The sequence below is a fragment of the Diadema antillarum genome, unplaced genomic scaffold (genome assembly GCF_040938485.1).
Source record: "Diadema antillarum isolate AM-2024a unplaced genomic scaffold, OU_Dant_1.0 seq00000398_RagTag, whole genome shotgun sequence".
Classification (NCBI taxonomy): domain Eukaryota; kingdom Metazoa; phylum Echinodermata; class Echinoidea; order Diadematoida; family Diadematidae; genus Diadema; species Diadema antillarum.
In genome coordinates, this window is record NW_027271389.1 from 548335 (window position 1) to 569493 (window position 21159).

Here is a 21159-nt window from a genome sequence, read left to right on the forward strand (position 1 = left end):
TGTGCCTTTAAATATTTTATGCCTTTAAATATTTTAGGCCTTTGTTCAAGGGAGCTTAGAAAGAGATTCCTTCACACCCACACACACACACACACACACACACACTCTCTCACATACACACATACACACCCTTGTTTCTCACATTGCTTCAGTAATCTCATCACTTCATTATGGAGACTCCAGCACCTGAGATGCCATGTGCAATCAGCAAGGACCAGTGGCACATCCAGGAGAGGGGGGCGCAGCAGGCACCCCCCCTTTATTTATTTATTTTTTAAACAAAAGAAATAAGAAGAAAAAAAACCGAGGGGGCGTATGTGCACCCCCTTTAATTTTGTAACCCCCCCCCCCCTCCTTCACAGAATTCCTGGATCTGTCCCTGAGGACAGGGATACAACACTAGCAAAAAGTATTCCCACTACTGTATTCTTAATTATGGCTCAGATGAAAAGGAAGTGAACATAAAGGCCGTGTCACACCATTCCGGGCAAGCTACGCGAGCTTGTGGCGAGGAGTTAGTTTCCAGCACGTAGAAGATTTTCAGCGGGCGAACAAGAATGTTTGCAATTTTCATTCATGCCTTGTCATACCGTACAGTGGAACTTCTGCGGCTTGACTTGCGGGGAAACAAATTTACTCCCCGGAACTCTCCACAGTTGGTCCGCACCTGACAGTATGTAGCGCGTAGTTGCCCGGAGGTGCTCACGCAAGTCCAATTTAACCGCAGCCAAGTTTTGAGCATGACCAAAACTTTTTCCAGGAGAGTCGCGGGAATGCCCGTAGAGGTCCACGCAGAATGCCAGTAGGAGACCCTTAGCGGCAGTACTTCCCAGGAAATTCCCACGCAGGTACTTCGCAGTCCCGTATGCAGCCAAGATAATGAAATTCTGTGAGATTTCAGCCATTCCATTAGAGGAATTCCTTCACTGAGTTGTCAGCCCCCACGCGACTGGTACAAAGGTCACACATACTTGCAAGTATAACGCATCCAGCAAGTAAGACATATGCGCATATGCGCTGACTCGCACAAATCCTTTTCCGCCCTCAGGAATGTCCGGTATGCTAGAAAATCCCTACACGTAACAAGCCCGAGTAGCTTGCCTGGAAAGGTGTGGACAGGGCCTAAACACGGTTGCGGGTAAAAAAATATGCGTGCGCACCTCCGGGCGACTACTTTTGAGATACATGCTATCATGTGCGGATCATCTACGGGGACCTCCGGGTAGTCAAAATTGTTCTTTGCAAGTAGCACGCAAGGCTGGTGTGACACGGCCATAAGTTTTTGTAGGTCCATGGTTTGATGGTGGTTGTTTTTTTTTTATTATGTAACACACTTTGAAACCAGTTTACATAGAGCATAGCACCTCTGCAAAAGATTCTTCCTTGGCACAGGCCTAATGAAAGTAAAGCAATAAAGGAAGAAGCTGTTTACAACCATCCAGAAAGATGTTGTGTGTTACAGGCCCAGTGTACAGTGGCCACCTGCCTACTCTGGTCAGTGGATTTCCAGTTTGAATCCCAGCAAATACTTTTCTGTGATAAGTGGCCTCTTGTAATGAACTTCCTGGTTACTTGGGACAAATACAATTACAGACTGTACTTCCTTTTTGACAACAGTTTGTCTTCGTGTGATATTAGTGTGTTCTTCTTTCTTTCTTTCTTTTTCTTTCAACAGAAGTCTAATTGTGTCAGACATAGTGACAGGCTTTGGAGGTTCATTTTGTTATTATCCTGGATTGCTTGAAAGAGCGATGCCATACTCTTATCTGTTTTGTTATCTTCTTTCTTTTAGCTCAGAGATAACCTTGGACTGACATCCGTTGTTTTACACGCATACCTGAACTCAACGCAAACAAACAGAACAGACAAATAGTGAATGAAAAAGCTAAATTCCCCATTTTCCATGATATGATCAGAAATGCAAATTCTCTGATTGATTGTGCAGTGCAGCAGGTAGTGGTGCTCCATTGAAGAATGATCTGACCTTGCTGTAATTGTCAAAAATTCCTGGACAAATTTTGCCAAGTATGGAAAGATAAAATGAAACAAAAGACAACAGCCAGCACGAAACGCTGTACATGTATCTACTACTGCTTTGTATTAAGATGTGAAAATGTTTTGAATTGATGTCTCTGATTATTGAGCCAAATCTAGTAAAAACATTAGATAAATAAATGACTCCCTTTCCCCCCCCCCCCCCACCAAAAAAAAAAAGAAGAAGAAGAAAAGAAAAGACCTCCACAAACAAACAAAATCAAAGCTCCAAAACAAGCACAAGAATTCACATATACACAAATCACTGTAACACAGGAAGAGAATTTTATCTTATTGATGGAGAGGGTCAGTCCACATCACATTTCAAGAGGTACTCAGTATTAGTGGCCTATTCCTAAGAGCAACCTTTCTTCCTCCTTGCCTGTGTAGCTGTAAATTGGCAACATCCCATGTGGAATGGTGTTTAAATAACAACAGATAACATACCTTTAAACTGCTCTGGTATGACAAGATTAGCCTCCTGTGTCATATTCAAATAGTGGTGTGGGCTGATGTACACATATAACACATAGAATGCCAACCTTGAAAACATCACTGCATTATTTTGAGGACTGAAAAAGCTTCTTCTTCTTTTTTTGTGGGAAAAAAAAGGGCATTTTTAATTTTTCCACAATATGTACTGTAGTAGTAGTACAATTTGGGAAAAACAATAATTTGCATGAAACCTCAGTATTCAGTATGGGCAGTTTTCTTTGGTTATATCGAAATTTTGTAACAACCGTACAAATAAACAATGAAAAATATAGAGGGGTTAATGTTAGGGCCTGAATTTTTACTGTGTTGTAACCGGAATCTAATTAATAACTGTCTTCGTTATATCAGGAGTGCACTGTATTGCAGTGCTGTTGTGCAAATAAAGATTACAAAGCACAGTCATTTGTCCTCTGACTGTACATGTCAAATAAATAATGCAACAATCATTATCACTGTTTTCAATCAAAGCAAGGTCTTAGGAGGTACATTCTGTAAAGGATGTTGTGACAACAATCTGCTCCACAGAGCATGACTTGTAAAGTCTGACTCTGTTCTCAAAACATTTGAGATATCAGTGAAGACATTCTAAGTAAACACATTCATGTACAAAAGGTTGAGTACAATGTGCATTTTTAAAAGGAACTATATATACATATGTATATACTTATGTGTGTATATACATTCATATAGATATTGAGACTGAGGGAGAGATTCATATATATTTGAAAAATAACTGTACCATCATACTCCTGCAATGCTATGAGTGAAGGAAATAGGATTATCAACAACCTGAAAGTCTGCACAATGAATTTTTACTTTGTTGTAACCGGAATCTAATTAATAACTGCCTTTGTTATATCAGGAGTGCACTGTATTGCAGTGCTGTGTGCAAATAAAGATTACAAAGCAAAGTCATTTGTCCTTTGACTGTACATGTCAAAGAAATAATGCAACAATCATTATCACTGTTTTCAATCAAAGCAAGGTCTTAGGAGGTACGTTCTGTCAAGGATGTTGTGACAACAATCTGCTCCACAGAGCATGACTTGTAATAGTCCATGGGCCAAGACCCGAAAAATAGGTTGTTGGTACCATCTGAGGTGGCACAACCTTTTTGATGTCAGTTTGTTTGTCGGGCATAGATATGCTTATCAAGCTACAAGGATAGCATTTCCAAATGAGTAGCTTAGTCATAATAAATGAATTTTTAACTAATTTGGTCTCGTTTTTATATCCCTATACTTCTGAATCGAAACTAAACCGCTATACAAAGAAGAGCACTGCCTTCTGTATATCCACAGGTGTTCTGTTGTAAACGCGGTGCACTTAGTCTTTATTCAAGGCAGCAAAGGGAATATCCAAAGGGTTATGATGTCCACAGCTGTCACGCGGTGCGCTTAGTCTTTATCTAGACCAATGTACCGTTATCATATCTAAAGTTCCTCTTAAAAGGGATTATCTATACTGTTTTTATACTACCCTATCAACAAATACATCAGTTTTAAACAGAAATCACTCTGTTCATTTACAATATCATTCATTATAATGTATCGTAGTGTACCGGTACATTGTTTTTGCATTATCTTATATTGTTGGAGGGAAATAAAGCGACATTGGCGTGGTATCACCGTAGCGTTTTCGCCGGAAAATGATAAATAATTGAAAGATACGGTAAAATTCATGAGGAATTGCTTTTGTTGTTGTTATTGTTTTTAGATAAAAGGATATACACTGTATCATACGCTTTGGATATTCCCTTCGCCGTCTAGAATAAAGACTAAGCGCTGTGGACATCATAACCTTTGGATATTCCCTTCGCTGCCTTGAATAAAGACAAAGTGCACCGCGTTTACAACAGAACACCTGTGAACATACCATAGAGCTGCATTTTACAGCTCTATGGAACTTACAGAAGACAGTGCTCTTCTTTGTATAGCGGTTAGTTTCGATTCAGAAGTATCGGGATATAACAACGAGACCAACTTGGTTAAAAATTCATTTACTATGACTAAGCTACTCATTTGGAAATGCTATCATAGCTTGATAAGCATATCTATGCCCGACAAACAAAATGACACCAAAAAGGTTTTGCCACCTCAGATGGTACCAATATCTGGCCTGGCCCATGGACTATAAAGTCTGACTCTGTGCTTAAAACATTTGAGAGATATCTGTGAAGACATTCTAAGTAAACACATTCATGTACAAAAGGTTGAGTGCAATGTGTATTTTTAAAAGGAACTATATATACACATGTATATACTTATGTGTGTATATACATGCATATAGATAGAGAGACTGAGGGAGAGATTCATATATATTTGAAAAATAACTGTACTATCATACTCCTGCAATGTAAAAGAACCAGAGTAAAAGAAATATGATTATAAACAACCTGAAAGTCTGCACAATGATCAAAAGAATGACACATTTTCAATCACAAAGATATGTCTGTAACATGTTTATTATGATGTATACATGGTATCTCATTTGGGGCATTTGTGAGATTCATGTGTGTGTACCTACTCCTGCAGCAAAATTACCAGATATTCATACAATACCAGTAAATAATACCCTCAATCCTGTTCATTAAGAAGTCAGTTGTGTGTTTCGATACTCAAATATATGCCGGTAAAATCCCCTCCCATATTCTATCATAATCATACATCCCTGATGTGTATAATCAAATACAGAAAATCGAACATTTTGGACTTGAGTTAAATTTGCATCGCAAACACAAAAAACAGAGGAGCCTTAAGTGTTGTTGTACATGCATTCCACAAATTTAAACAAAAAAGTTAGCGTAAAAAAAAACAAAAACATGGAATGGCACAAGGCAATGAATAACAAATGTAGCATGTTATTTGAGCAATTCTGTCAGTACTGGACTGTACTATTTGACATTGTGGCAACAGGGATACAGACATAAATACACAATGACACAGAAATACACACATTTCAAAATAGATAAAGACTAAAACTGGACACTGAATGATCCCCTCACTACACGGTGTAGCCTCCCTGTGTAGTATTTTGGTGTATGCTCAGCCATGATTCCAACAGAGATGTATATACATTGTGTCATGAACACTGCTACACCATTGCAGTGAGATGTTTGGTGCTATGAAAATGACACAATAAAAAAGTGAAGGCTACCGGTAAAATCAAAACAGTTTGCACTACATATAAGAAAGGTCACAAATAAAAAGTTTGGAACACAGACATTCAATTCTTGCACAGAGAAAGAAGATATGTCACAGAATGCACTACTGAGAGCAGGAGCATTTTACCATAACACCACATTAATATTTTGAGAAGTACCAAAATATGCGTGAAAATACTCGTCTTCAAATTCATAAACCACTCCACTGAAGGTCATTGAAAGTGGTCCAGCGCAAAATATTAATCACATGAAAATTTCAACCTATACAAGATGACGTCTCAGTGGATTCATTATAACGTATCATCAGAAACTCTGAGAAGTCTTAAAGGGATGGTGTAGTATTGGTTGAGGATTGGTTGAGGTGAGGATTCAGTTTTAAACGGTTTGTGAGACATTTAGAAATCACTCTATGAAATATTAAAGAGCATATAATCCTACAGGCAATTGAAAGTTCATTTGATGAAAATCAGTTTTGAAATTACTGAGACATCCAAAAGCATGGTAAAACAAAGCAATCCTAATAAAAGTTGTGGCCTGTTGCATTTTATGAGGATCACTTTTTTTGATATCTCAGCCATTTTAAGACCAATTTTCATCAAATAAACTGAATTCCTATAAGAGTTACATGTTCTTTCATGAGAGGTTTCTCATTATCTCACACACACACACCACATGAAAGTTGAAAACCTGAAGTCCCATCTAAACCAGAACTGTACCATCCCTTTGAGAAGGAGAATCATGTGTACATTTACTTAAAAATCACATGGAGCAAGTGACTGAAGCAAATTTGTGACCGTGCATCACAAAACTAACAATGAGTCCCACACTCTGAGTTTACAACATGAGGACTCAAAATACGTGACATGGGTCAACCCAGTCAATCTTGAGTTTTTAACATTTTCCAAAAGAGCAATTCTACTTGTACATTATTCTAAAGTTTGGTATCATAAAACGAATAGGAATTGTAATTTTAGCAGTTTTTCTAGAACAATTTTTCATAGAATAGTGTGATTAAATGTCTTAGAGACCCAATTTTATTTCTTTAAAAGTCCTTAACACACTCTTCACTTCAACTCAGGTAAATCATGGACAGATGATGCTACTGCTTTGGAAGTTTGCTTTTGTAATGGATAGAATGTGAAAATAGAGCATGCTCAATTTCTGCTTAATTTTATAATCCTTATCATTATTGTTGCTAAGGCATTCTACATCCTGTTGTTTTTTGGGGGGTTTTTTGTCCCATCCATTGCGCAGCTACGGCTCAGTAAGATTAAGAGCTTCAATAGACCCTAAACTTTGCAACTTCTTTTCTCAATACACACTTTCCTACAGCATGTGCTTTCTTTTCAATATTTAGATAGGTTTATAGCAGAGTTCATTTGAATTGAGTTATACCTCATTTTAAAGCTTAAAATCTGCTCTTTCAGTATCTGCCCTTACCTAAAAATTAATGTCTGGCAACTTTTTGCTGGTTTTGTGATGCCAGGTCACACTTGGTACACTGTAAGTGTTGATCATGTACATGTACACTGTACATGATATTCTGCCAGCTTTGTTCATTCAAGTACGGTACACATTGTATTTGTCTCTGCAACTACTCAAAGTCCTGAAATAAGTAGGATGTATGATTTGAATATACTGTGGACTAGCATGGACATTTTATGATGGCAGGTTCATATTATCCAAACTTATCACAAGGGCAACTGAAATAACACCAACCAGCATGGTAACAGCTCAAATCCATAAAAGCTAATGGGCTGCCACTGACATACTGTATTCACACAACTGATGAAATTAATTTCACTATGGAGGCAGTAGTACCCATTGGATGCAACAGTCTCGGCTGATATCAGGCAAATGTGTAAGTTACAATAACACTCCTGTTGGGACACAATATTGGGAACATGGGTGCAGATACTTGTAGAATATGTACAAATGCAATTTACAATACTGAATTCTGGACTAGAACATTGCCCTTTTTTTATCTCAAGTCTGAGTTTACACCATTCCTTTTCACCTGCATTTCGATTTTCCTTCCTCATCCTCATTCATCAACACAGGCTTCACATAGTAATCATCTTTTGCTGCCTTCTCTGCTGATGGCTCACTGCAGGTTTCAGCAAGTTCCAGTTCACTTCAGTTTCTTTTCTCTTTAGAAAGGGGGATGCTTCTCTCTAGTCAATCAAAGCAAAATAAGAGTCTCTCTTGGAATCCAATCTCGTGGGCTCCTCTCTTCTTCATCAGCTCATCCACTGCTGGTAGCGCTTCTTGTTCTGGGACAGCTGCTTGATGGCAGCCTTGCCGTAGCCGCCCCGTCCTCCGTCGTAGTCGGTGCGATACTCGTCACGAACCTTAGTTAGGGGAGCATATATCAAGTGTTTAAAAAAAAATCAATACGAATTTGTCAGTTTGTCCATAGGTGATGTCATCAATTTTAATTTGGTTGATCAACACATCTGTTGATCAGATACTGACATATATTCATATCTTTATGAGCAAGAGGTAGGAAAATGATTCCCAATAGCGCAAGGATCACTAGATGCAGCCATCGAACTACAGATTGCGCTTGAAAGTAAATTGAAGATGCTGCTATAGACGATTTGACTGTAAATTATGATCTGAGAACACAAATTTTTTTCTTCTTCTTTTATGGGCAAATTTGGGGAGTTTCTTTACAATTTACATTAGAAAAGCAGTCATAATGCAAAGTGCGATTTCCTGAAAAATGAGCACTACTCTCTCCTTTACATAAAATATCACAAGAAGATAATTTCTCAAGTTATAGTAATTCTCAGGACTCAGTTCATAACACATCAGAACATCATCTTGTGTAATACCTAGATCAAACACGAGTTCCTCTGCAAGTCTCCATTTCAACAAATTCACAACATATTTCTTATGCAAATATAGAAGGTGTGTTGTGCTGTGCATGGTATTGACACCACAGTTAATACGAATATATGTATATACAGATAACACTTTTGAGCTCTGATATCTTACAACAAACACATTTATAATGGAATTTTTGTTATAACCGTGTTTGTTATAAAATAACAGGACTGCACTGTATGACCTCAAGAAACTTGGTTGATGTGTGATCTTCACTCGACTTGTTTCTCATCTCACCTGCCCTCCACTTTTGCCTCTGCCATACTGGCGACCTTCTGAGAAGCCCACATCCCAGTCTGTACGGATGATCCGGTCGTCCAGGCGGGTGCCGCTGACATACCTCATGGCATTGCTGGCATCTTCACGATGGTAATACCTTGCAAGTCAGGGGGTCAAGGATTATGAATGAAGTTGTCTATGTACACACTATCGGACTGTTATCCCATGATACCTCCAGAAATTCACCCCATTATATTCTGACGAATCTTTCTCATTTCTTTACCATACATAATTGAGAAATATTTTGGGAAGAACTTCAGGAAAGACTGTTTCCAGGTTTGTCATTTCTGTTTTTCAGTTTAAACAAACATTTCACCGATGACATTGCACGAGATATGTTTGCTTGCCTGTAATTCTTGGTCATAATCAAGGAGCGCATGGGTTTAGAGCTAACACATAAAATAAGAGATGCATAAAATTCTATTCTCTTTTAATCTATTTCTTTTGTTGTTGATGGATTCATCAAGCTGCTAAAATACAATAAAAATGAATGATAACTCTATGTCAAATAAAAAAGAGATGAGGTTAAAACATTAGATTCTTTGAAAAAGTGCCGACTGCTACATAGTGAAAAATAGAGAACACATCTGGATGACACTGGACAATCAAGGATACTCCACGAAACAAAAGCCACAGGGCGTCCGCTTGATCTTGTCGAGCCCCATGACGACTCGTTTGAGGTCACCGCACTTTGCAAAGACCTCGTAAATCTGCTCCTCTGTGGTGAAGAATGACAGATTTCCGATGTACAGGGTGGCGCTCTTCTTGAGGCGTTTTTCTTGCTCCTGCATAGAACCCTGCATTTGAAGCATTTATAAAGGATATGTTGAATAGTTGACTTTCTAAAATTATGAAAAAAAGAAATGTATAGTACACAGGAGTACAGGACAAATGTGCATCATGAAAATATCAAATATTGCTTCCATGCACGAGACGTAATTCTGCTTCGTTATGAAGGTAGGAACGTGCTTTTCATCTCCTTCTTTTTTGTGTAGAATACAAATATTTTCATTTTCAGTGATGTACATGAGTGTAGGTGGGTGGGGTGGGGGGGGGGGGCCACAGATGGTATTAGTCTCACCATAGGGGACGAACCAACTTTCATGATCATGATTGTTTATTTCCTTGACATTTTGCCAATTTTCTGAGATCTGTTACTTCAGTTTCACTGCTACAAGTGTAAGTGCTAAGCCTTACTTGTAGATCTAGTACAGGAGAAACTCGGTGTAACGAACACTGCTATAACGAGATATCGGTTATTTCGAGGAAATTTTCCCGGTCCAGAATTCCCTTCCACACAAGTCTATGTAAAATGCTACTCTTATAGCGAGATCGGCGATAACGAAATAACTGCTATAACGAGATAAATTTTGTGACTTCCAAACAAAGAAAAACATAGCCAATCAAACCTGTTATAACGAGGTAAAGCAAAATGTCTTCGGTAAAGCCTTACTTCGCCTGTGCTATCATCTTCAGAGATTGTAAAGCTCGATGCGCCAAAAACTGTCTTGTACACACGAAATTATTTTCTTCAGTGCACTCCAGCTAGCACTGCATGTTGTACGTGTATTTGTGTGTGTGCGCGCACACTGATACATGCAGAAAATGTGGTGGGACGGCCATATTATGTATACATGACATCATCATGACGTTTAGCAGGTGTGAGGCAATCTGATGCTGTGATTGGCTTTCTAACGTAGGGAAATCCCCATCTTCACACACACGCAGTCATTATGTACAATACATACAGAATGTGTCACATACACACACAGCATTGTGCAGACCATATTCAATCTTTCCACACAACACACACCCATACTATAACCACATACATGTGTACCAATCCACAGACAATCTTGACACAATCGCAAGCTATATATATTTACAAATTCAAACACCTACAATTAATAAGAAACACATTCTTGATATTGGATTTCATTGGTGAAAAACATCTTCTTACCCATAAAGGTGAGTAATTCCCTCACACGCAATATCAAGTTATCAGTATTGATTGAAATATGATGGGTAGTCCCACATGTGGAAATTAATGTCTTTATGTTATGCTCTCTTTTATGCCTACTGATATAACGAGATATCGGCTACATGTATAACGAGGAAAACGACTCAGTCCCGACCATCTCGTTATATCGAGTTTCCACTCTAGTACTAGGCTATGGCACCAGCACCAAGGTTCGACCTCCTGTGCCAAAAGTTCGACCATACACAAAAATAGGTTTCTACAGTACATGTACATGATGTAATTTTAGCTGGCAGTCGAATTTTGGACAGTGTTAACTGTTATGGTGGAATCATGGGTGGCTTGAGTTTAAGTAGTACTTAGGGTGTCTAGTAGTACACTCATTCATTGCATTGCTAAGTCGTGTAACTGAAAATACACTGGTAGACTACCGTAGTTATGGGTAAACTTGGCCTAGCGGGTAAAGTCAGCCCCCAGCACGCACATTACAAGTAGTTGTACTGTGCGCGCTGGGGGCCGACTTTACCCGCTAGGCCAAGTTTACCCATAACTACGGTACTAGTAGTAAAAAAACAACAACAACAAAAGGATGAGTATTAAATTTACTGGTAAATATTCTTTTTTTAAAGTTCAACCTCCTCAATTGACAATTCAAATTCTCCTGTGGCTATAAAACTAGAGTCTAGCGACTCTAGATACACGGCCCTGTTGCTGTTTTGGTCGGACTACTGTGGTGGCTGTAGTATAGATACATGAAACGTTGATCCTCCAGGGATTTTTCTGATAAGTAACATATTAAGTTAAAAGTATAGCTAATGTCAATGATACCAGCTGTCAATTATCCAACACGTAAAGTGGTTATAGGACTAGATCTACAAACATTGATATTTATTTTTATTTTACAGCTAGTGATCTACCAATACTGACTGTGTAACTGTTAGATCTAACGTTAGTATGGTTGTGTAAGAATACACAGCCCAGCCAGTCGCTGTATAAAGTAGCGACAGCGTACTAACCAGTGGCCCGTTGCATAAAACTTACCGTTGAATTTCAATGGTAACTACTGTCAAAATTAGGCGTCACAGCCAATCAGCATCAAGGATTATAAAATTTACCACTAATTTGAAGACTTACCCCTAGAAAGGAGCGGTAAGTCCAGCGGTAAGGGTTTTATGCAACAGGGCACAGGTTAAAACGTCTGGACTCTGGTCTCTGGTCAGGCTAATGGTTGTGTAGATTCAAGATCATAATTAGCTTCTAGTCTAGTCTAGACTATTTTCTATATGTAGCATGAAACGTTAATCCTAGATTTTTACAGTAAGTTAAAAATTGTTGATAGCTACCCATCATTCAACACGCAAAATGATAAATGATAAAAATTGCAATGTAACAAACATTGGTACAGTTCCAATATTCGAGAAGAAGAAATTTGGGGGACATGATTACTAGCGGGTGGGACCACAGTAAAGTTATTTTATAGAAAATACAATGACGGAGACACGGGGCTGGCTCTCACTCCATAAAGGTCCAACAGGAAGGGATACAAAACTCCTTAAATTATACAAAATATAAGAGACAAAATCTTCTTAATGTAACAACACACTTACCCTAAAATGTTGGTCTCTGTATGAGCTGAGCTCAGCCATGCGATCCGTTTTGGTCGCCATTTTTCTTGGTCTTGTTGGGTGCGCTGTAGGAACGCACGGTGCGGTGAGCACACGGATCCGGAGAGATGAATACGAAAGAGAGCTATTTTGTACATTACTTCGTAGGATGCACGCACGGCGTCCCGTCGTACCAAAAAGCGTTCCTAACAAGCGTTCCACTTTTCGCGATTACTCAGTACTAGTATTAATTATATGTTGTACTTCTCCTTCTTTCTTTCTTTCTTCTTCTTCTTCTTCTTCTTCTTCTTCTTCTTCTTCTTCTTCCTTCTTCTTCTTCTTTTTCTTCTTCTTCTTTTGTTATAGGAACGCGTCAAGGAAGAAATACTGGCGCGGGTGAATGAATGAATGAATGAATGAATATGTTACTAAATGTTGGGGGCGGGGGGGGGGGGGGGGAATGCACCCTACAAGCTTTGAATTGCTTCTTCAGCATTCCTCCCCATCTCCTGCATTTTCCTAACTTCAGATGTTTTTTTGTGCTTTTTCTTTTTCACCCTGTCATTTGTATATCCAATTCCATTTATCATTATTTGTAATACTGACATATATGTAGGACCTACTTATATTTTATGTGGAAAGCAAAATGTATTTACAAGTTCTGTTGGAGATGGAAAAAATAAATGAAATGAAATGAATGAATGAATGAATGAATGGATGAATGAATGAATGAATGTATTTTAATGAATGAATATTATTTCTTAAATGGCTCCTCAAGGGGCATGGAAGAGAATTACAAACATAGGGCCTACACTGTAAATATTATAAATGACAATACAATTGTAGTTGACATATCATGAAAATAGTTACAGAGAATGATTTAATGAATGGCGGTTTCAGGCACGGGCCTACGCGAACATAATGGAGTACAGTGCACCTTCTGCAAGGAGTGAATACATAATATGAGAGATGTATAGGGCCTATGAGATGTGATTGGCGAAATCGCTTGAGAAGAAACATACTCTTGTTGTTGTTTTTTTTTCTCTGTGCGTTGCATTGTTCATTTAGATATCCTTTTTTAAATCAACTTGAAAATCAGGGTCTTTAAGATAACAGAAAGTGAAACCACCAAAGTGACACTCTTTTATTTTTTATCAAAAAAATTCCTCTAATGATTTGCTGCAAGAACAAGCTGTAGAATGGAAAGGAGAGCATGTGGAATGTATTGGCCAGCTATAACCACCAAAGGTAATCGAAATGATAAAATCTTAAACGAATACAGTGAATTTGCTGTCAAGGAGAAGGTTCTGAGCGAATGGTTCAAGATGAAGACGTGAGTCATGCAAGGTGACGTCATGTCCAGTTTCATCTTTCATATTGTGCAATGGACTGGTATACTATACAGAGGAAAATAATGCCATGATCCGGGGTAAATTTATGTAAAAGTTAGAAGATTCAGAGATTTGCTGATTACATTGCTCTTTTCTCATCAAACATTCAACATTACGCAGTCCAAAGTTTAATCAAAACTAAATAAGTTTGCGGCCCAAACTGGGCTCATTATTGATTTTTAAAAAGAAGAAAACAGACAGGGGTACTGAGAATACAGTAAATATAGCAGCAGTATATTCATAGATGGGCTGTAATTAAACGAACTAGATCAGTTCACCTATCTAGGCGCCAAAGTAAGCAAACACAAGATGGAGTGGAAGATGATAAAAGCTATACAATTCAAAAAGCAAGGATGTTTTTCATCAAGCTCAAGAAAATTTGGCATTCTACAAAGTTTGCTCTAAAAACCAAGCTATCTAATCAAATCGTCGACGACCATCCGAACCGTCGTATATGTCAAAATTCGGTAAATTTTTCGAATTTCAGATTTTGCCGTTTTAAGAAAGCCCAGCACACACTCTTTCTACTCACAAAATTTTGAAACCGGATTTTGTGTTTTTAACAGAGAAATTTGATATACGTCATTTTGCCTGAACGCGAATTGGCTGAAGGCGTTCATCCGAACCGACGTATCGCTATACGTCGGTTCGGGTGGCCGCGAAACTTCGAGTCGCGTTCAGAGAAGGTGTCGTATCGCCCGGGGTCAGCCAGAACTGGCAGAAGCAGACGATGGAGCGTCAACCGGACCCTCCCCAGGACCGGTGAGTTTTATAATGAGTAGCTATGAAATCATGCAATTTCAAATAAAATGAACGGACCCAAGCAAGTTCTATCCGTAAAATTGTCACTTGTCAAGATAGATACGCAGATTGTCGTGGGTTTTCCGAAATATTTCGTCGTGTTGTTACGTGTAGTCCTGTGTATAGATAAATATGTGGGTACAAAGGGATAATCTAGTAGCAGTAGGCCTAGGGTTTTAAAAATCATAGACCCTTTTGATAGTCTAGAAAACAACGTTCACAATGATCTCGTTGAGTCGGCTTTATGTGCTTATGGTCCATATATGGACCTCATACGTAGTGAGTGTGGGCAATGCCAAACTGTTAACACTTCAGGGTGAGTTGTTTGGGAATTACCACAAAAAGTACGAGATTACTAAGACGAGTCTAACATAACAAGTTACGTAGTCACAGCCAACAATTTAGAGCCGCTAATCCCTGGTTCATCATTGAGTGTAGGGCCCTAGAGTTCTGATGATAGGTTCTACTTACTTACATATCTATGGCCGATTGAGCCCCAAGCTTGCAAACACACAGTCACACAAAGAAAAACACCCAAATCTGAGTGTAATGTATCTCATGTGAATTTGCCAATGTAAGCCAAGGATCTAGTGGTAGGGCCTATACTGGCTATAGTAAAATTAAAATGAATGATTTTACCAACGTCTGTAAATTTATCTGATACTAGGATTCCTAGGACTCTAGGAGTAGGATTAAATTATGCTGGCCCATAAATACATGTGTGTTATTCAGAGATCTAGCCAACTGCAAATGCTTTGTACGGTACCGGTACTGAGTATGAATTTTTATTGCATGCATTTTTATGTCGCTGTGAGTGCCAAGTCTCCATAATATTGAAATCACTGCAATGAAGGCTTTAGTGTGTTAACAGGCCAGAGGGCAGTACTTGAGTTAGCCCCTCCTGTGATATCTAATAGTAATATGCTGATGTTCCACTACAATTAAAATATATAAATTGAGGTCTAATTGCAATGTTCCAATTGTTAGATCTAGCCTAGCTAGGCTATAAGGTGCCCACACATTCTAGAGAGTAGTTTTGCAGTACCATAAGCACAGGGAATCTTCGCCCTCTATCCGTTTATAATATGAGTTGAATTGTGCTTTTGCATTTTTATGATCAATGTAAAAATAGACCACTAGATAGGCTTGAGGTAAAACATTTCTGCTAAAATTAAAAATATTTTTTTGATACACTTGTAGTGAATGTTTTTGTTTTTGTTTGTTACAGGTCTTTGTCCTCAGGGAAACCAACAGATGTTGAAGTCCATGGGACAAAGATGGTACAAGGAATACCGTAGCTGTTGATCAGCTGAAATTCAGGAAGGGCATGCTTCCCACGACTTGGAGTTCGTGTGTCAATGCGATGGCACAGGAAACTGTGGAAAGGCACAGTTACTGCTGTGTATGGGGGAGAGAATTCTGAAAGCAGTAGCCATGATGGAAACACAAGCACCGCAGACAGTAGTGACGAAGATGATACTTCTGATTATGACGATGATGACAACATTTACCTGGCGAAATTAGGTAAGATTGTGCGCACACAAATGAATACATACTTGTAGTAAAAAGTATGGACAGTATACAGTGTGTGTGTTTATTCAATGCCTCTAATAACTTCATAACTGTGCTGCAATGTTAGAAGTAGCTTACTCCATACTGTATGAATGCATTTGTAGTGCCTGCTATATTAGATTTTCATGGTGTCAACTCACATACAGCACAACCTGGTATACCATGTTTTCAAAATAAAGACATGAGCGTGTACTTGTGTAGCCTTAATTCATGTTTATTTGTGTTATGCCTACAAAAAAAAAAAAAAAATTGATGAACAGATCAGACCTTCTATCAGTATCTTTTCTTTTTCTGTGTCACATCTGCTAGTATTTCGTGTTAGTTACTTTTTCCAATTTCATAATGCCCTTGTTTTGCTCAAAACTGAAGATTTATGTGTGTAGCCAGCAAGGCTGAGTTTAAAAAAATGTTGACTTGCTGACCCCATTCGGATGCCCTATACGTAACAAAAGAGTTTGTAAGCCTATCAGCAAATGCTATTTTTGTGCCTCACTTCCAATGATGTTTTTGTATTCTTCATAAGCACATGCAATTGACTGTGGAAAGAGGATGCATGTACCGCTTGACTGCTTTTGCATTTAATGCAGATCACCAGTCTGTTTGATCTCTGCTGATGGGCAAAAATAAAAACTCTTGTTTGTGGACATTTACATAGGGCTGTCTGAAAAATGTGGTATTAACAGGTTAATCTTAATAAAAAAAGATAAATTCAACTTTTAAAAAAGTATGATAGTAACAGTGAAAAATATATGCACTATGTATATTTTGTTTTCCTCATTTACAGTTGGCATAAAAAAGGACATCAGCTGCATTCCAGAGATACCAGTGCTAGTATTGAACAGTGAAGGAGCACCGTTAGATCCATCCCAGCAGAATGTCAGCTCTGACCAACTTCTCACTGGTGAGTGTTTGTAAAGCCTTAATCTTGTTCAGAAACCCAAGCAGATATGGTTCAATCAATCTTGTTGGAATATCAATTAGTAATCCGGATTAAATTATGCTATTGCTGTCATATAATAGCAAATAAAAAGAATGACATCAACTATACACAAGCAAAGAATGTAGCATCCTGGCTACCATGTACCAGTATTTTTTGCAGTTGTCAGGGGTGGGTCAAGGAATTCTGTAAATTGGGGTGGGGGGGGGGGGGGGACCACACGCACATCCTCCAGTTTTTCTCTGTTTATTTTTTGTTTTGAAAAAGGGCATCTTAAACCCCATGTGTCCCTGCGCGGATCCACCATGGGTTGTAATCTGGATGACAAAGAAATGATAAAGTCCATCTTTCAATAAATGTGATTTTTTTTTAAAAATACAATATTTATGCACCATGTGTATTTTCTTTTTCTTTTTGTTTTCTTCATTTCCAGTTGGCATCACCAAGGACATGGACTGCATTCACAAGAAACCAATACCAGAATTGAACAACGAAGCACCAACAGATCATCCCAGCAAAATGTCAGCTCTGACCAACTTCTCACTGGTGAGTGTTTGTAAAGCCTAAATCTTGTTGGGAAACCCAACCAGATAACGCTGCATTAATCTTGTTGGAATATCCATTAGTAATTAAGATTAAATGATGCTATTGCTGTCTTATACACTTTAATAGCAATTAAAAAGGATGACATAAACTACACACAAGCAAAGCGTGTAGTATCCTGGCTACGATGTACCAGTGTTTTTTGCAGTTGTCAGGGGTGGGTCCAGGAATTCTGTGAAGTTGGGGGGGGGGGGGGGACCACACGCATGTCCTCCAGTGTTTCTGTTCATTTCTTTTGTTTAAAAAAAAAGACAAAAATAAAGGGTATCTTACACCTGATGTGCCCCACATGAATCATCCACTGGTTGCAATCTGGATGACATGTTATCCTTCTTGTCATAGCAAATGGCTAACACACAACTGGAGAATGTAGCTTGTCTGCCAATTGTACCTGGACCTTCCAAGCAGAGTGATAATTAATCTATGAGCAATTCTCAAATGAGGATGCATGTGCCGTTTGACTACTTTCACATTAATGCAGATCACCAGTCTGTCCGATCTCTGCTGATGGGCAAAAAAAACCCTCTTGTTTGTGGACATTTAAATAGGGCTTTCTGGAAATTGTGGTATTAAAAGGTTAATCTTAATATTTAAAAAAAAAATAAATTCAATCTTTAAAACAAAATCTGATAGAAACAATAATATAAACATAGGCTATGTATATTTTGTTTTCCTCATTTACAGTTGGCATCAAAAAAGACATCAGCTGCCTTCCTGAGATACCAATGCTGGTATTGAACAATGAAGGAGCACCGTCAGATTCACCCCAGCAAAATGTCACCTCTGACCAACTTCTCACTGGTGAGTGTTAGTACCGCCTTAACCTTGTTGGAAAACCCAACCAGATATTGCTAAATCAATCTTGTTGGAATATCAATTAGTAATCCGGATTAAATGATGCTATTGTTGCCATATAATAGCAAATAAAAAGAATAACATCAACTATACACAAGCATAGAATGTAGCGTCCTGGCTACCATGTACCAGTATTTTTTGCAGTTGTCAGGGGTGGGTCCAGGAATTCTGCAAATTGGGGGGGGGGGGGGACCACACGCACATCCTCCAGTATTTCTCTGTTAATTTTTTTGTTTAAAAAAAAAGGGCATCTTAAACCCCATGTGTCCCTGCATGGATCCACCATAGATTGTAATCTGGATGACAAAGAAATGATCAAGTCAATCTTTCAATAAATATGATTTTTAAAAATGTAATATTTATGCACCATGTGTATTTTCTTTTTCTTTTTGTTTCCTTCATTTCCAGTTGGCATCACCAAGGACATGGACTGCATTCACCAGATACCAATACCAGAACTGAACAACGAAGCACCATCAGATCCATCCCAGCAAAATGTCAGCCCCTACCAACTTCTCACTGGTGAGTGTTTGTAAAGCCTTAATCTTGTTGGGAAATCCAACCAGATATTGCTGCATAAATCTTGTTGGAATATCCATTAGTGATTAAGATTAAATGATGCTATTGCTGTCTTATACACTTTAATAGCAATCAAAAAGGATGACATAAACTACACACAAGCAAAGAATGTAGCATCCCGGCTACCATGTACCAGTGTTTTTTGCAGTTGTCAGGGGTGGGTCCAGGAATTCTCTGAAAGTTGGGGGGGGGGGGACCACACGCATGTCCTCCAGTTTTTCTGTTTATTTCTTTTGTTAAAAAAAGACAAAAATAAAGGGTATCTTACACCCGATGTGCCCCACATGAATTAACCACTGGTTGCAATCTGGATGACATGTTATCCTTCTTGTCATATTGTAGCAAATGGCTAACACACAACTGGAGAATGTAGCTTGTCTGCCAATTGTACCTGGACCTTCCAAGCAGAGTGATAATCTATGAGCAATTTTCAAATGAGGATGCATGTACCGTTTGACTGCTTTTGCATTGATGCAGATCAACAATCTGTCCAATCTCTGCTGGGCAAAAAAAAAAAACCTCTTGTTTGTGGACATTTACAAAGGGCTACCTGAAAATTGTGCTATTAAAAGGTTAATCTTAGTAAAAGAAATTATAAAGTCAATCTTTCAATAAATATGATGGAAACAAATGAAATGTTTGTGCACCACGTGTATTTGTTTTTCTTTTTGTTTCTTCATTTCCAGTTGGCATCACCAAGGACATGGACTGCATTCAAGAGATACCAATGCTAGCATTGAACAATGAAGCACCGTCAGATCCATCCCGCAGAATGTCATCTCTGACCAACTTCTCACTGGTGAGTGTTTGTAAAGCACTTAATCTAATCGGGAAACCCAACCAGATATTGCTGACTCAATCTTGTTGGAATAACCATTAGTAATCCGGAATAAATGATGCTATTGCTGTCATATGATGACAAATAAAAAGGATGATATTCAACTATACACGAGCATAGAATGTAGCATCCTGGCTAAAATGTACCATTATTTTATTTTATTTTTTGCAGTTGTCAGGGGTGGGTCCAGGAATTCTGTAAAGTGTGTGTGTGTGTATGGGGGGGGGGGGGGGACGACATGCACGTCCTCCAGTTTTTTCTGTTGATTTTTTGTTTAAAAAAACAATAAGGGCATCTTACACCCCATATGTCCACGCATGGATCCACCATGAGTTGTAAGCTGGATGACATCTTGTCCTTTCAAAGAAATGATAAATTCAGTCTTTGAATAAATATGATAAAACAAATGTAATATTTATGCACCATGTGTATCTTGTTTTCCTTTTTGTTTTCTTCATTTCCAGTTGGCATCACCAAGAACATGGACCGCATTCAAGAGATACCAATACACACTTTGTACCAGAATTGAACTATGAAGCACCATCAGATCCATCCCAGCAAAATGTCAGCTCTGACCCACTTCTCACCAATTATTGCTTGCCTATGGTGCCTACAGTTGTTTGTGCATGCAAAAGCAATTTAGTCTATGTATTCAAATTTTTGATAATTTATCACTCTGCACTATCTCCCCACCACAATTCACCATGTTATGATTTGTCTATTCTATAGCTATTAAATATTCTATGATATCATAAAAGCTTTGATATTTCTTTAACAATAATTGTCATATTTTTTCATGTGAAAGATGTACATGTAACAGCTTTATTCCTCCTTCCAAATGTGATTTGATTTCTGTAGGACCGTTGCGTAGATATTACTGTTATATCGAAATGAAAGTACAATCACAAACATTCACGTAATAACAACTCAAATCATACAATGTCCTTTTTTTTTTAGCCCTAAGACCTGAGTTATTAGAGATTCACTAATATTAGGAGGAAGTTGGCCTTCTGCTTTAAGCCATTTCCATCTGATGAATGTTTCAGAATGTTTTTCAATATAAACTGTATTGTGTACAATTTTTTCATGTTAAAATCGGTTTAACAATTGATTTAGATCAATATCTCTTTAACCAAAGACA

The 21159-nt window shown here is 38.3% G+C and overlaps 2 protein-coding genes across 2 annotated transcripts; one reads left to right on the forward strand and one right to left on the reverse strand.

Annotated features, from left to right (window-relative positions):
• Positions 1-6927: 6927 nt before the first annotated feature.
• On the reverse strand, positions 6928-12524 carry LOC139732021 (nuclear cap-binding protein subunit 2-like). The gene is made up of 4 exons (XM_071642896.1): positions 12446-12524; positions 9476-9657; positions 8819-8957; positions 6928-8043 (listed from the first exon to the last, which is right to left on the reverse strand). Exons 1-4 carry the CDS (start codon positions 12503-12505, stop codon positions 7933-7935), a joined length of 492 nt encoding a protein of 163 aa, XP_071498997.1. The 5' UTR covers positions 12506-12524; the 3' UTR covers positions 6928-7932.
• Positions 12525-13767: 1243 nt separating this feature from the next.
• On the forward strand, positions 13768-20547 carry LOC139732061 (uncharacterized). Its single transcript, XM_071642936.1, has 7 exons — positions 13768-13775; positions 14446-14595; positions 17577-17689; positions 18431-18547; positions 19010-19123; positions 19867-19989; positions 20483-20547. Exons 1-7 carry the CDS (start codon positions 13768-13770, stop codon positions 20545-20547), a joined length of 690 nt encoding a protein of 229 aa, XP_071499037.1.
• Positions 20548-21159: the final 612 nt, after the last annotated feature.